The sequence below is a fragment of the Elgaria multicarinata genome, chromosome 1 (genome assembly GCF_023053635.1).
Source record: "Elgaria multicarinata webbii isolate HBS135686 ecotype San Diego chromosome 1, rElgMul1.1.pri, whole genome shotgun sequence".
NCBI classification, from domain to species: Eukaryota; Metazoa; Chordata; class Lepidosauria; order Squamata; family Anguidae; genus Elgaria; species Elgaria multicarinata.
This window is the reverse complement of record NC_086171.1, coordinates 31,843,759-31,859,663: the sequence shown is the minus strand read 5'-3', so window position 1 is coordinate 31,859,663 and position 15,905 is coordinate 31,843,759. Positions and strand designations below refer to the sequence as shown.

Sequence of the window (15,905 nt, the reverse complement as noted above, 5' to 3'; positions counted from 1 at the left end):
CCTTAAGGGCAGGCGAAGCCCCCCGCTCTGCTCCTGCTTCTCCGGTTCGAGGAGAAGCGGAGCACTTCCCTACTGTAAAACAATATACCAAAGCTTTAAACCTGGTTTGGCAGCATAACGCAGTTCTCTTAGCATAGGTGTGATGTTCTGCCAATAAACTGCTCCCGTTATCAGCCTGGCTGCGATATTCTGCCCCAACTACAGCTTTCTGGACCAAACTTAATGGCAGCCTCATGTCCCCAAAGCAGGCCTGATTCAAATAGCTCAAGAACGCCTGTAATTGTCCCACCACGACTCCCTTGAGAACCTTCCCCCAAAAGGGGGCAGTTGTGACAGGGTGATAGTGGTAGGATCCAGGGTGGACAGCTTGAGGAGTGGTCACAACACTGCCTCTTCTCACTGCTATGACGCCAATTGTGTGCTAACGCTGTTCACCACTAATTCACCTTATGCCATTTCTCATTGTAATAACATTTCAGTAACCAAATCAGATTTAACCCTGCGAGGAAATCTGTAGCTCGTTTTCTTTTCCCATTCAGTATTCCCCCCGTCCGTCCATATAACTAAGCTACGTTGCTCTTCGTATAGCTGAAAGCAGAAAATGTGTTTTGTTTTTAAAGGAAGGGTATTTGCCAACAAGGAGGATTCAGTCTGTCTTCTGGGAATGCGCCGGAGGAACCTTGTTTTCCAGCCTGTGGTTGAATTGAAGGTTGAAACAGACTTTGAGTACGTAAAAACATGTGAAAAATTAACACTGGTGTTATTATTATTATTTATTTATATAGCACCATCAATGTACATGGTGCTGTACAGAGTAAAACAGTAAATAGCAAGACCCTGCCGCATAGGCTTACATATTACCACTGAGGTAGAAAAGAAGACCAGAATTGCACACCCACCCAAATAGTATGGCATTCCTTGGCATCTCTGAGGACAATGCTACAGATTCTTTGTATTACTGCAGTTCAGCTTTGGACTTAAAAACTGTTCTGGGATTATACCCTCTTGCAGTTTACCCACAGCCACCACTCCCAAGCACAAATGTCAGACCCAGCTTTTAATTCCTCCAGTATTCAGATTTGTCCATTTCATTATTAATGGCAATTCTCGTAAAGTGCGTCTAGGATTTCTGGGGTGTTCAGAGTGAACAGTTATATGCAGAGGATATTTTCATGATTGACTCTCCTGCCAAATCCAATTCTTCTGGTGTAATTAATGGAGATGTGTTGGCATGCAAGAATGCCATATATGTCCAGCAAGCACTTTTGGTCTTGATCTAAAATGAGCAAAGGGCTGGAGCATCTCCCCTATGAGGGAGGTTACAACAGCTGGGTTAAGCCTGGAAAAAAGGAGGGCAAAGGGAGATATGATAGAGGTGTAGGAAAATTCTGCAGTGTGGAGAATGTGGATAGGAAGACATTACCACAAGATGCAATGATGGCCACCAATTTCAATGGATTTAAAAGGGGCTTGGATAAATTCCTGGAGAAGGCTATCAATGGCTTCTAATCCTGATGGCTATGTGCTACCTCCCATGTCCGAGGCAATAAGCCCATGTGCACCAGTTGCTGGGGAACATGGGCAGGAGGGTGCTGTTGCATCTGTGTCCTACTTGTGGGTCCCTGATCACTGGTTAGCCACTGTGTGAACAGAGAGCTGGGCTAGATGGGCCCTTGGTCTGATCCAGCATGGCTCTTCTTGTGGCCTTAAAGGTAGGATTCTTTTCAGTTGAAAGAGCTACTGAATTCAGATCGCAGAGAAGCCCTTGTGCAGAAGTTAATCAAGGTGATATACTTTGCATGTATAACTTCGCTAGTTTGATCCCTCAAGTCTTGTGTAGCAGTGCCCAGAAAGACCTCTTTCCGAAAGCTTTGGCCAGTCACAATAAAACAAATGGACCAGTGGTGTGACTGGACCAGATGGCTTGTGTTAAGCTGCTCGCCTGAGTACCAGAATCAGGAATTTGCTATTTTTGTTTTCGCAGAAGGGCAGCAGAGCTCTCTCATCGGACTGACTTAGGAGTAGCCAGTGTGTGCATTGAGACAATATATTATAACTGAGCTTGTAGGAACAGAGTGAAAACGCACCCTGCCTGCCCTCCCTCCTTCGCATGGCTAAACCATGCAAATGGTCATCATTCCTACTATTTGTTACAAATTGAATAGCAGCTGTGGGTCAAGCCTCCTAGAAGCTTAAATACACATTTTGATGCCGTTTCCCCACCCTCTCTCTCGCTCCAACAGGCATAGAATTCCCAAGGAACAATGGTGGCTAAAGCTACGTCCGCTGATGAAAATTCTGGCCAAATACAAGACCAGCTACGATATTTCAGATTCAGGCCAGTTAGAGCACGTGCAGAGACCAAACCCAAACGAAGCCTGAGGGGGTTGATCCCAAGATGTCGTACCGTTAAAGTTTGTGATAGCTGTCCATTGTGTGTCAACAATGCTTTAGAATACTTGTTACAGCTTCCTTTTGTAACATCTAAGTTATTGTACCAGCACTTTATGTGGGAAAACAAAGCAGCCATCACAGAAGTTCTCTGCCTGGTATTGTTTTAGGGTTCTCAATACACCACACGAACACCCTAGCGCCTGACTTGACAAAGCCAACCCAGTTACCAATGTGCTCCTTACCGATAACCTGTCCAAAGCCGGTTCTATGCACTCCGTGTGACGTTATTCATCTCTTGCACTTTTTACCAGATAGTGTTTACACTCAAAAACATTACAGAGGCTTAGTTTTGTGTCATGCTAAAAGGAAAATTATATAGGCTCCAGCTGGAATAAAAATACTATATTACAAATAAGGACTGGAATCATTTGTTCTATACAACCCCATGCCTGGAACAACGTGGTCTCATCCCACCAACCCCTTGCCTGATTGTGTAAACTGCTCTTTTGAAAGGTTTGCTCAAAGCTCAAGACCCAATAATGGCCTTGCTATGCAACAAGTTACCATGAACCCGAAAATCGCATTTTCTACTCTTTCCAAATTGTAAATCCCCTTCCTTTTTACATTGCAATACACTACGTTAAGGTTACAATCCTATATCCGCCCACCTGGGAGTAAACCTCATTGAACTAAGTGGGACTTACTTCTGAGTAGATATGAGTAGAAGCCTCCCCCCCATTTTTTGTCTTATCTTGCATAAAACTAGACTGTTTTAATCAGAAATCTTGCCTCTTCAATTGTTTAACTAGGGCATCCTCCCACCCCCTCAAGAGCCTTCTCACTTTGGTCTCTCTGACCATTTTGCTCTGGTGAAATCTGTGGGATGATTTCAGAAGCCCCATGGTTTGCAACAGGGTTCCAGGCACAGTGCAGCCAAACATGTTTGCTCAGAGGGGACACAGAGATAGGAGCCCGTTTCAATGGGTGATTGCATACCGCCCCCACCCCAACAATTCTTTGTGCTATTTTATCTCTTCTTGTTCACCACTCCAAAATCTAGATATGGAATGGTATATAAATCATGTTAATAAATAAATCATATATGTCCATCATTAGAAATAATTGCTAAAACTTAAATTATATAGAAGGCAAGCTAATTAACCTCTTGTTCGCATTCAGGACAGCACTATGCAATCTCCCGAACTGTGCTCGCTTAAAACTTACCCTCCATGAACCCAGTTTCCCTTGATCTTTCAGGCCCAAATCCAGATGGGGAGGATGGAGTGCCTGGGACCAGCAAAGAGCTGGACGGCATCTTAAGCATTTATCAATTAATTGCAAACAGAAAAATCCCCCCTTCCAGTACTTATCTAGTGCAACCACCTTCACTCTGAAAGCCCTGGTAGCTATGCAAGGAGAGAGGAAAAAAAACCCACACATAGTCAATGCAGGACTATCATCCTTTGCTGTAGTAGCATTAACAGCATAGAGAGCCCATCATGTAATCCCTGGTGAATAACAAGCTGTAACTTGGGATCCAAGCAGTCGCAGGGACACAACTTTGTTCTGGAGACAGTAATCTCTTCCCCTTACTTGGAATCCTTACAAAGGGCGTTTAATACAGGAGCCACGTGGCCACTAACCACCCGGGGGTGAAAACCAGACAATTCATAATTGTCAAACTGCACCCTCCTGCTTAAAAATACCTATGTGACATGCATATACAATCAGATGGTAGGAATAACCATGTATTTAAATCCCAAACATTGCTATATGTGCCTCCTTCAATGGATTCTTTTTCTAGCAGCAGCACCTGGAAAGAAAGCAGTTTCAATTAAAACTTCCATCATCAAACAAAAACACATGGTACAGGCAGGCACAGACTTTTGTAGTTCTGTTTTGACTTTAGAGTGTCACCTTCTGCGAAACAGAAGTTTCATGACAAGCTACTCCTCAGAGGGCAACATATTTATTGGCACGAAGTTGAGACACAAAATATTCGAGTACAGAGGAACGTTAAAGTCAATCAAGTAGCTATCTTTAAAAACATGATGTTTTATTTTATGGACATGATTTAAGGCAAACCACCTGAAAACTAATTCTGTGCTTTGACAAAATACTATTTGCATACCTCTAAAGTATTCTGCACATTTTAGCTAAAATTATGAGCAGTTGTCAGGACTAATTATGGCTCCAGTTGGACTTAGTTGGGCCATAGAGCTTCATCTTGGAAAAAAGCCACTGGGGGCTTTCACTAGGGTGAAATCTTCCTTCAGTAAAAAAAAACACTAGATCAGGTTATATCTTTCAGATGACACAGTGCAAACGGCTTCTCGTCCCGATAGCACTTTGATACAGGAGCAGGTTTCAAAGTCATTTTGGTGTCTGCCACATGAATTGGCGTGTTTGATTTCATCTAAGCCAACAGCAGGCATTATCGTATAACCCATGAAGGGTCTTTGGCAGTGTCGGGGTTATCTGGTCCAAGAATAGCAAGCCCTCTTGTGCTCTTCCCAGCGGCGAGGTATCTGAAAGGAACAAACCATCCAGCATGAGTGCAGTGCAACCGTTAAAAGGGGCCTCTTGCTATTGCTCTTAATTTGGAATTGAGTGTTAAATCTCAATGGGTTTGGGGGGTGGGCGTGTGCTTCATAGGTTGCCATGTGTCTATTTGTGCATGCACACAGAAAGGCTGAATGCAAATTTACCAAGGATTCTGCAACATAATACTTTAACTATTGTACCGGTATAATGGCAATTTGCTAAGACACAATAAAGAACTTCTGCTGTACCGGTGCCCTGGCCAGTCCAATCTTGCCTGCCTCCCCCGCCCCCAACTTACCGATTGGGGAGTGCTGTCATGTAGCCAATCTTCCTCAAAAGCCAACTTTGCCGCAGTTTCCTTGTGTTCCCCGCTCCCCCCACCATCCCCATTCAGTTCAGCACTCTTGTCAACCGCTGGATGCGCTTGGCTTCACTGCTGTCCTCGTGCTTCTGAAGACCACAACGCCCGCCCGACGAACAATGACAGACGAGCGCCGAACAGAATGGCGACGTGAGAGCGGTCGGGAGCATCAGGAAGTGGCCCGAAGCACTCGAAGGTGGACGACCGCGCTTGAAATAATGGGGGAAACGAAGGGCAAAGGGAGAGATGCCCCAGAAAAGCTGGAGCCAAGAAGAAGGGTACGGCTCGGTGGGACAGCTAGTAGGCCAGAGGTACCCCAACCCCAAGCTTAAGGAATATTAGGATTTTTCCATTCTCAAAACCCAATGGGCAAATGTAACGTTGAACATACATCCTCTACACCGCCGTTTAACAAACTGCACAGTTGATTGCAGTGTGCTTTACTCTCATTCTCAGAGAAATTCCAGTTTTAGAGGGTGTAAAATCAAGAACAAATCACAGCCAGGTGAAGCCCATCTCTTACGAGTCCCTGCTCCAAAGATGCCTCCAGACTGGAAGGAAGCACATCCAAAGTAGTGACCCACAGAGGAATGCAATGGACAGCTTCCACAGGAGGGCAGGCAATTCTGTTGCATAGAAGTACTGGAAGTGATTGGATACTCTAACCGCATTTAATGCAGACACACACTCATAGAATTACCAGGCTCACATCCCCATTGGAAGACTTCATGGGAAGAGGCAAAACAGTGACTAATGCAGGAACCCCAGTGAACCATCTCCTCTGGGTAGATACAGGAACATATTTATTTATTGCATTGATATCCCGCCTTTTTTCCTCCAAGGAACTCAATCTTCCTCTCCATTTTAACCTCTCAACAACAACCCTCTGAGGTAGGCTGGGCTGAAAGCCTGTGACTGGCCCAAAGTCACCCTGTGAGTTTCCATGGCTGAGTGGCGACTAGAACCTGGATCTCCTGACTCCCAGTCCAACACTCTAGCCACTACACCACACTGGATAGGATCCAAACCGGGCCATACTTCCGAGTAGACCCACTGAAACCAATGGGACTTGTTAGTCATGAGTGACTTTAGTCCCATTGATTTCAACGTATATCAGTATAACAAAGTCTTGATCCAACTTCGCTGTTTGCAGCATCTTAGAATGCCCAGCACACAAGTGTAACTACCATATATTATGCAGAATGGTTGACTCGGATTGATCAAAACTTCTACCTTGCCTAGAGGCCCTTCGGCTCCCCAGGGTCTTGCTCATGGGTCCCTGGTTGACAACTGGTTGGGGCTACTGTGTGCACAGAGCGCTGGACTAGATGGACTCTTAGTCTGATCCAGCATGGCTCTTATGTAGATTGCTGCTATAAATCTCCTGCCATATAGCTTTATATATATATATATTTTAAAAGGACACCCATAGCATTCCTCACTACTATGGACATCACAAAAGGATAGAATAGGACTGAGGAAAGGACACTGAAATGAGACAGACAGAAGGAGTGAATGTCCACCAGTCAAAAGGCAACAGCACTGCTTTCGGATTCCCCCTCCCCACTGGACAAGCAAAGCAGCCCTCCCACCATTAACGGTTGTGCTGAAACATCCCCAGACACCAGCATGATCACTGAAGCCTCTGGGGTGTATTCTCACCTAATGCTAGAGGGCTGGATCTTCCCCAGGGAATGTGCAGCAGAAGGGTGAGGGGCAGGAAAGAAGGGTCTGGCTTGCAAGGAGCTTTCCTGGGGAGATTTCTCAGGCTGAGGTTGCCCACCTCTCTGTCCCAAAGAAGTACCTCTGCATGAGCGTGTTGCCAGTCATTTCTATTTTCATTCCATACTGCAGGTGTCTCAGGCCTTACATGTGTTATATAAGCCAGTGTGGTGTAGTGGCTAAGGTCTTGGACTGAAAATCAGGAGATCCGGGTTCTAGTCCCCACTCGGCCATGGAAACCTACTGGGTGACTTTAGGCCAGTCATAGACTCTCAGCCCAACCTACCTCACAGGGTTGTGAGAATAACATGAAGAGGAGGTTTATGTACGCTGCCTTGGGTTCCTTGGAGGAAAAAACATGGGATATAAATGTAATAAATAAATAAATAAATATGAGGGCTCCTCACCAATCCAGTGAGAATTATGGGTTAGATCCAGACGTACTTGGAGAAGGCTCACTAAAATCATAGAATAGTAGAGATGGAAGGGGCCTATAAGGCCACGGAGTCCAACCCCCTGCTCAATGCAGGAATCCACCTTAAAGCATCCCTGACAGATGGTTGTCCAGCTGCCTCTTGAATGCCTCTAGTGAGGGAGAGCCCACAATTTCAACAGGGTGCAAGTTAGCCATGATGAACTGAAGTCTCACTGGCCCTGTTCTGAAGATGCCTTAAACCACGACTTTAACCACAGAGAGTAAGGCAAAAAAATACCTTATTCACCGTGGTTAAAGCTGTGGTTTAAGGTGTCTTCTGAACAGGGCCAGTGAGTTCAGTGGGCCTATTCTGTGTATGGCTAAATCTGGATCCAACCCAACGTTTGCACGTGAAGCCAACCAGATTCAATGGCTTCATGCCAGATTAAAATCTAACCCTGCCGAATTCAACGGTGAATGGGGCAAGCTCTTCTCTTTCCCCCTTGCTGATTTCTGGAATCATCTCTGCATTTTTCCGCCAGGCAGGCAGACAGACTCACTTGTTGGCTGCATCCATCAGGCTATCCTTGGAGACTGTGAAAAGATGCTCCCTGTGCCTCTGCTTCATCTCATCAGAGATTCCGTACAAGAAGTTACTCATCCCTGCAAAGCAGAATCCACAAGTGTGAGCAATTCAGATGAGTCTTTAGAGCAAGGGCAGCAGCAGATGGCTTCCATACCCTCATTCTTCAGTTCCTAAATTAAACTAATCCATTTCATAAATACGCATCACCCCCCCCCCCAATGTAATCCTGAGCGGCATATGCATGGCCGAAAATTATGCAACCTATTCTGAGTAATTCCTCCTCCCCCTTGAAATTGCCAGTCGCAAATGGCTACTCTCGTCAAGAACCACTGGGGCTATGATTTAAACAGATAAAATGTATTGCCTTGCACAAAAGCATTAGAGAGAACTGAAGTCAGTGTAAATTAATACTTCAACCTTTAGAATTCTAGCTTTTTAATTACAAATATTAAGACGCATTAACCATTTTTATGGGTGTTTGACTTGCCATTTTCAACCTGGATTGTGTTGAATTCTGAATGGATTACAATCATTGCTGTTTCAGTGCTATGCGTTTGTCATGTTTCTCAGCAGCCCGATAGTTTCCTTCAAAAACAGTATTGGAACTGTTTAATACAGAGTCGGGGTACTTCTGTGGATCAGGGGGGCACACTACCTCCCCCAAAACACAAAAGAATATAAGAAGAGCCCTGCTGGATCAGACCAAGTGTCCATCTAGTCCAGCACTGTGTTCACACAGTGGCCAACCAGCTATCGGCCAGGGATGAACAAGCAGGACATGGTGCAACAGCACCCTGCTGCCCATGTTCCCCAGCAACTGGTGCACACAGGCTTACTGCCTCAAATACTGGAGATAGCACACAACCATCAGGGCTAGTAGCCATTGACAGACTTCGCCTCCAGAGCCATACCCCTTCCCCTGCCACCGGAATTGCAGGAGCAAAAAATCTTGCAATTTTGGAAGGAAACAAGGCACACCGGAAGCACCCAGGAGCGTGATTATGCTTCTAAATAAGGTGTCGTCCCCAGGGTCCTTGTTTCCTTCAAAAATCTGGGGAGGCTGCCACCACCAGCTATTTGGCAGCAAGGGGACGGACAATAATGGCCAGAGGTGGCACATGTGTCATGCATGTTATCCACCCTTGGTTTAATAAGTGTCATTCCTCAAGCTCCCAGATTATCGACACAAAATAATTTATTTTAGTTATCTTTAGCTTTTCTCACTGCCCTACCTGAGAATAGGAGGGTGCCTTCCTCTAGTCTCCAACCTACACTGCAAATTTTAAGAAAATATAACACTTGCTCATCCAATGTAGTTCTCCATACCACAAATTTAGTTCCCCAAACCACAACTAGAGGTGCAACCCTATACATGTATAGACCTAAAAAAAGAAAAGAAAAGGCTGTCTGGGGAACGCTAGGAGTAGTAAGACTCGAGACTCAAATCGAAGAAGAGACGTTGACGTACCTTTGTCAGATGGAGCAACGGGGGCGTCCACGGCTGCAAACACAGCCAGCTTGGCTTCGTCAATGTCTTGCTGAGTGAACTGGCCTGCCTTGGCCCACTCGGCAGCTTTGTCAAAAGTAGCCAGAGTACCCATCGAATTTGGATCCCTAAAATTCAAAGTAGTGGTGGATACATTTGTACCGCCCGTTCTTACAGAGAAAAGCCACTGCAAAGGGGACTCATCTCTGATCAGGGCTGAAGTCTTTCTAAATTTGCCACACAGAAGTCAAACTCACGAAACCCAGCCACTAGACAGCAAGGGTCATTTCTGCAGGTCAGCAGTGCCAAGGGATGCTTCTGAGCCAGCAGGTTCTGGCCTACAAACCTTCATGTCACATTAAATCAGTTGATCTTTCAAGGGTGTCACAGTCCTCGGTCTTGTTTTTGATAGCAAGAGCGTCGCTATCCTCGCGTCTTGCAGGAATCAGATAGATGTCAACAGTGGGGTCAGAGGCAGAGCAGGAACCGGGGTAGGTTGGGGGAGATCGGTCAAATCTCATCTCCGTTAAGCATTCACATTGGGAAATTATTTTCAAACTGGGTTCCATGCCCTGCGAACAGCTTGCCCATGACCACCAATCTTGACCTGCAACATGCAGCTGCACAGAAGGTTTGTTGCATCTTCAGTTCATGCCAACCGCACAACAAAAACCCTCCCTAGAACCTTCTGCAACTTGTAGAAATCCAGAAGGGATTCTTGAACTCCACACACACCCGCCCCCCACTCTCGGAATAGATGCATACATTCTTCACATCCTATATTGAGAAGGGGAGTGGCTCAGTGGTAGGCACCCTGCTTTGCACGGATTCCCGTGAATTGTGGGTTCAATAACCCCCAATTTGCTGCCATTGCATGTGAACTGGGTCCGTTTCTGGACCCATCCCTGCAAACAACTGATGGTTTGTTAACCAGCTACAACCACAAATAGAAGCCATGGTTTGTTGCTAACTTATTAAGTATGCCTTATTTAAATCATGGCTAGTCGTGATGTCTGAACCCAGAACTGTGGCTTATCCCAGGCTAACTGCCTGAAACAGAGGTACCAAGCAAGAACAGCCTGAAAATGTAAATGTTCTAAAAACTGGCAAAATGGGCAGAAGAGAAGCAACCAGAAATAGGGGCATTAAGCCACTGTTTGTTTTCTCTGCTGCAAGACAACACATGTCTAAAGCCACAATCCACACTTAACATAAACCATGGCTTAACATGGGAAACATGTGACCCTTCAGATGTTTTGGCCTACTCCATGCCTCTGTGGGACTTCTCCACAATTTAAAACCTCTGATCCGAGCGCTCCTGTGTAAACAATCATACATGTCCTTCCCTTGAACACCTTATGGTTTGCATAATGTCCTTTTCTGAAGCCATGCAACTGGCACCCCGACAAGGGTACAGGAGGCTGGTTTATAAAGTGATCAACGAAGATGGTCAGAGGAGGAAATGATGGCTCATCAGAAGTGCCATGTGGGATCAGACCAAGGGTCCATCCAGTCCAGCACTCTGTTCACACGGTGGCCAACCAGTTGTCGACCAGGGACCCACAAGCAGGGCACGGTGCAACAGCACCCTCCCACCCATGTTCCCCAGCAACTAGTGTATGCCTCTAATACTGGAGGTTGCATTTGAGCCATCAGGACTAGTAGCCATTGATAGCCTTCTCCTCCAGAAATTTATCCAACCCCCTTTTAAGGCCATCCAAATTGGTGGCCATGACCACATCTTGTGGTAGTGAGTTCCATCGTTTAACTACGCGCTGTGTAAAGAAGTCCCACCCCAATCAGCCCAACCGTTACCTATAGGAGTAGAAGCTGAAGATGCCATTATGGGCGAGCTGAGCGCCACCTCCGTACGCTCCTCCTTTCTCTCTGATTTCCATGTGCAAGAATTTGGCTGTCATTAAGCGCGCCAGGATACGAAGGCTGAAACGAGAGGAATCGACAGTGAACGAGAAAGGGGGGGGGGTGCCTTGAAGCTACACCATTTCCTGTCCCCTCTTTGGGACCAAAACAAATCCAAAGCTTAGACCCGCAGTATCAAATCCACCTAATCTCCAAGTTTTCAGCTTCAGTAAGATTCCTTGCAATGGTAACGACCATGATTCTCAACTCAATCTATGTTAAACAATCCATTTTCTCCCTACGGGCAGTCAGGTTGTTTAAGCCTCATCTTTCAGTGCAGGTTTTTCTTTTTATTGCACATACAGCCTGACATTTTTCTCCATTTGGGAGTTTCACAGATTTCTCCCAGAGGGAGATGCCAACTGGCGCTTTCCACGGACAGAATCCAAACCAGCTATCCAACGTTTTGCTAGTCAGAAGGGGTGTCCCTTTTCAATGGGTGCAGGTGCATTCAGCTCAGAAGTGGAGCTATTAGCTTGGCAACATCTCTCCCTGAAGATTCACGTCGCTGCAAAGCATGCTTCTGAGCCAACAGCACCTGGACCCTCCCAGATGTTCTGAATTCATCATCCTTTCTTTGATTTCTGTATGCGGGAATTTGGCTGTTATTAATCGAGCAAAGAGGTGAAGGGTGTAACTAGAGAGGGATCCACAGTGAACGAGGAAGGGAGCTGCCCTGAAGATACGACACTCCTCATCCCCTCTTTGTGATCAAAATGAATTCAAAGATTAGATCTACATTAGTGAAGCCCTATGAGGAGAGAATGAAAGAACTGGGCATGTTTAGCCTTGAGAAGAAAATGCTGAGGGGAGACATATTGGCACTCTTCAAGTACTGGAAAGGTTGTCACACAGAGGAGGGCCAGGATCTCATCTCGATCCTCCCAGAGTGCAGGACACGGAATAACGGGCTCAAGTTACAGGAAGCCAGACATCAGGAAAAACTTCCCAACTGTTTGAGCAGTATGACAATGGAACCAGTTACCCAGGGGGGTTGTGGGCTCTCCCACACTAGAGGCATTCAAGAGGCAGCTGGACAACCCTCTGTCAGGGATGCTTTAAGGGGGATTCTTGCATTGAGCAAGAGGTTGGACTCAATGCCCTTATAGGCCCCTTCCAACTCTACTATTCTATGAAATCCACCTAATCTGCAAGTTTTCAGGTTCACTATTTCTCACAATGCTAACGAACATCACACGCCCGTTGTCCTACCTTGCATGGTCTGATGCTGTGAAGGGAACAGTTCGAACACACGCGCCGACGTAATTGACGGGGAAGGGAAGCAGGAAGTGGGTCTTCATCTGACAAGGTTGGAACGTGGGATCCTGGAGGGGAAAAGTCAGGGCGTGTTTGATTCGTAGGCAACCTTTGGGGGCCACGAACACGTGTGGTATTTTGAAAAGAACAAAAAGCCCTGTCCCGAGTGCCATCACAGAACGGCTGCCATGGAAGGTGTGGCAAAGAATAAGTAGCCTGCCGGAAAGGCTGGGGACAAGGCAGAGGTTGTTTCTGAGCCCAACATACTAAATGAGTCCTTTGATCCCAGAGTTTTAAGCACCAACAGAAACCTATTTTACAGCAAACCCAACTGCTGATAAGAAAATATGTTAATTTTTTAAAGTGGGAGAGGGCTACTGCAACTTGGGGGGCACCGTGTCCATGGGCACATTAGTGCTCCCAGGTGCTGTGTTGCCAACCCCTGGATTAGATCATCTCTAGCTCAGATCCATAGAGGTGGAAAAGCCCTTCACCCCCCAACACAGGGCTCCCTTCTCAGGCATCCAAAAGCATCAAAAGGAGCCTCTTTCGTGTCTAAATTAAGTCCATTCTGCACCAGCAATTGAGCACAAACGTGCAAATGAAGGCGAGTACATTTTTATTCTATTTATTTACTGCATTTATATCCCGCCTTTCCTCCAAGGTGGCATACATGATGCTTCTAGTCCCCTTTTTCATTTTATCCTCACAACAACCCTGTGAGGTAGGTTAGGCTGAGCATCAGTGACTGGCCCAAAATCACTCAGTGAACATCATGACAAAGTGGGAACTAGAAACCAGATCTCTATAGTTCTAGTGTATATACCTCTGTGTATATGTGTGATCAACTTGATCACTTTGAGAGCTTAAAACAGTACTCCACAACCTGTTGGATGCTAGCAGGGTCGATAAAAATTAATGATTTTTAAAAATAATAATTTTTTAAAAATTGATTTTTTAAATTTAAATCGGATTTTTTTTAACAAAATGCTTTTTGAGGAAAAATCTAAAGATAGTTTTCTATTTAAGATACATTATAGTCCAAAGGTATTCATCATGAGATAAGGATTAGTTTTTAATTATGTAGCATGAGGCTGTTTAAATTTTTTGGTTAAATGAATTCTATTATTCCATTCACAATGTTATGCTCTTCCAGAGGTTTCTGTAAGATTATTTTTCTCCTTCCAATAAAGTACAGCAGAAAAGTTGTCCAAATATGAATGATTAACCTATTAAACAAGAGATAGTTCACCTCGCAATAATTTCATAATTATCTATCTATGATGTGTTTCTAATAGTATAACCAAATCAGTATTTTTTTTTGATATAACTGTAAAACTAATCTGAAAAGTTGCTATTCTAAAAATGAAACCTTCATCTGGTCGTAAATATTAAGATTATACCAGCAAGAATGAGTCTTTGGTAACTCTGAGTTGTGTAAAATATAGCGAGGAAGAGTGCACTTTATTTTAGGTGTGGGGGGGGAGAAGTCACACAATTAATTCGAGTCTTTCTGAGTAGTGATTTAAATCGTGATTTAAATCACGATTTAAATCAAATTGATTTAAATCAAATCCACCTTGGATGCTAGCCATCACGGCTTCATGGATTGTGGGAAATTACCCCATACTTCATAAGACTTATTTCCGAGACGGCCAATTCATGGAACCAGTCTGCGGAGTAATGGAGAAAACCAACTCAAGCCACATAAACCAGACTCACCGTGATGAGCTTCCTCGTGATCAGGGAGCAGGCGAGAGCCTCACTGCCAGCAGCTTTAGCGTCCGAAGGTTTCTACAAATACAAGATGTCGTTGAATGGGTGGAAATCCAGCCGGTTGAGTCGTGAGTCCTCCTTCCCCGGAGCGTTCCTTTCGCACCAGACCTCTGACCCTCAGGCCCAGAGAGATGTGCTGCCAGCATTAATGCCGAGAATACTCCAAGATCAATGAGGATTAGGTTGTGGGCCAGCTGTGGCCCTCCAAGGCTTTGGCTTACAAATCCCATCATCCGTCAACATTGGCAATGCTGGCTAGAGCTAATGGGAGTGGTAGGCCAAAACATCTGGGAGGGGGTCATTAAGTTGTCCGGCTTTGTTTGCAGGCCAGCTTTCCCCCACCTGGTGCCCTCTGGGTGTGTTGGGACCACAACTCCCAGCATGCCTCAGCCAGCATGTAGTCCAACACACCTGGAGGGTGCCAGGTGAGCAAAGGCTGCTGTAGGCGATGGGAGCAGCCAAAGCAGAAGCGGTACAGGAAAGCCACGATCGTCTCTCCCAGTCTTCCCTGTCCTCGGACTTTAAAACAGCTGCAGGAAAGCTCAGTAGTTGATCAGAGCAGTAATACTACACGAAAGGACGCCGTACTTTTTCTCCTCCATCATGGTCTTGATCTAAACCCCCATCCCACTAAAGGTGCTATTAGGGCAAGATGCAGAGAAACATGTTATTCATATTATTTCTCTAGTCCATTTCTAATCTGCCCTATAACTAATGCTCTCTGGGCATCCTGCAACCGGTTTCTATTTGCATAAGGATGGAAAGATCAGAATCGCTTGTTGTCAAAGTATCTTATATTTTAACCAAGTCTCCCCCCTTACCTCGATCACATGCGGACGAACGGGCTTCCGTTCCTTTTTGCTCCTGGCCAGGCCCTTTGTAAATGTTTCGATGGCTTTCACAGCATTCGGCATCTGCTGAGGCGTGGCATTCACCGAACAGCTATGCAGGAAAAACAGTGCATCTAGTTGCACACAAAAAGGGACATTTGCACGAAACAAGGCGTTCTCTTTTACATCGGCGGGTCTCCAACCTTTTCGGGCCAGTGGACGTATCTGGCATTTGGGAAAAAGTGCCCTGAGCACCACCACAAATTAGCTGCTATAGGGGAGTGAGGAGCCAATCACAAAAAATATTGGGGCGCCCCCCCTTATCTGTAGTGATGTGTGTGTGTGTATGCTACTCACTCTGGCTCTTTTCTCCTCTGTGGCTCCCCTCCTTCCTCCCCCGCCCCTCCTTCCTTCCATCCATCTCTCTGACTCCATATTAAAGCCAATGGAGTGATCTGTTAGTTGGTTTTAATAGGGAGAGGAAAAGCACCCTCTGCCAAAAAAATGGGTGGGGGTGGGGGCAAAGGTCACCCCCACCATGGACCCCGTTTCTCCAAGGTGGGCCGGGTACGACCTCTAGCTTTCAGGTTCTGCAGCCCTGACATATATGTTAC

General features: G+C 45.7%; 2 protein-coding genes across 6 annotated transcripts in view; one reads left to right on the top strand and one right to left on the bottom strand.

Moving 5' to 3' along the window:
* PFKP (phosphofructokinase, platelet) overlaps nucleotides 1-2,809 on the top strand; it is an 80,168-nt gene extending 77,359 nt beyond the window's left edge. For 3 of the 5 annotated variants that reach the window (XM_063125676.1, XM_063125669.1, XM_063125661.1), the window contains 2 exons: nucleotides 621-726; nucleotides 2,244-2,809. In XM_063125676.1, coding sequence (XP_062981746.1) covers nucleotides 621-726; nucleotides 2,244-2,382 — 245 coding nt within the window. In that variant the 3' untranslated portion in view covers nucleotides 2,383-2,809. The remainder of the gene's footprint in view (nucleotides 1-620; nucleotides 727-2,243) is intronic. The other 2 variants (XM_063125645.1, XM_063125653.1) reach the window with 1 other exon arrangement.
* A 1,549-nt stretch (nucleotides 2,810-4,358) lies between these two features.
* The window catches only part of PITRM1 (pitrilysin metallopeptidase 1), a 39,781-nt gene continuing 28,234 nt past the window's right edge, over nucleotides 4,359-15,905 (bottom strand). Inside the window, exons 21-27 of the mRNA XM_063125633.1 lie at nucleotides 15,283-15,403; nucleotides 14,408-14,479; nucleotides 12,641-12,753; nucleotides 11,324-11,449; nucleotides 9,491-9,636; nucleotides 7,997-8,099; nucleotides 4,359-4,922 (exon numbers count right to left, since the gene is read on the bottom strand). Coding sequence (XP_062981703.1) covers nucleotides 4,829-4,922; nucleotides 7,997-8,099; nucleotides 9,491-9,636; nucleotides 11,324-11,449; nucleotides 12,641-12,753; nucleotides 14,408-14,479; nucleotides 15,283-15,403 — 775 coding nt within the window. The 3' untranslated portion in view covers nucleotides 4,359-4,828. The remainder of the gene's footprint in view (nucleotides 4,923-7,996; nucleotides 8,100-9,490; nucleotides 9,637-11,323; nucleotides 11,450-12,640; nucleotides 12,754-14,407; nucleotides 14,480-15,282; nucleotides 15,404-15,905) is intronic.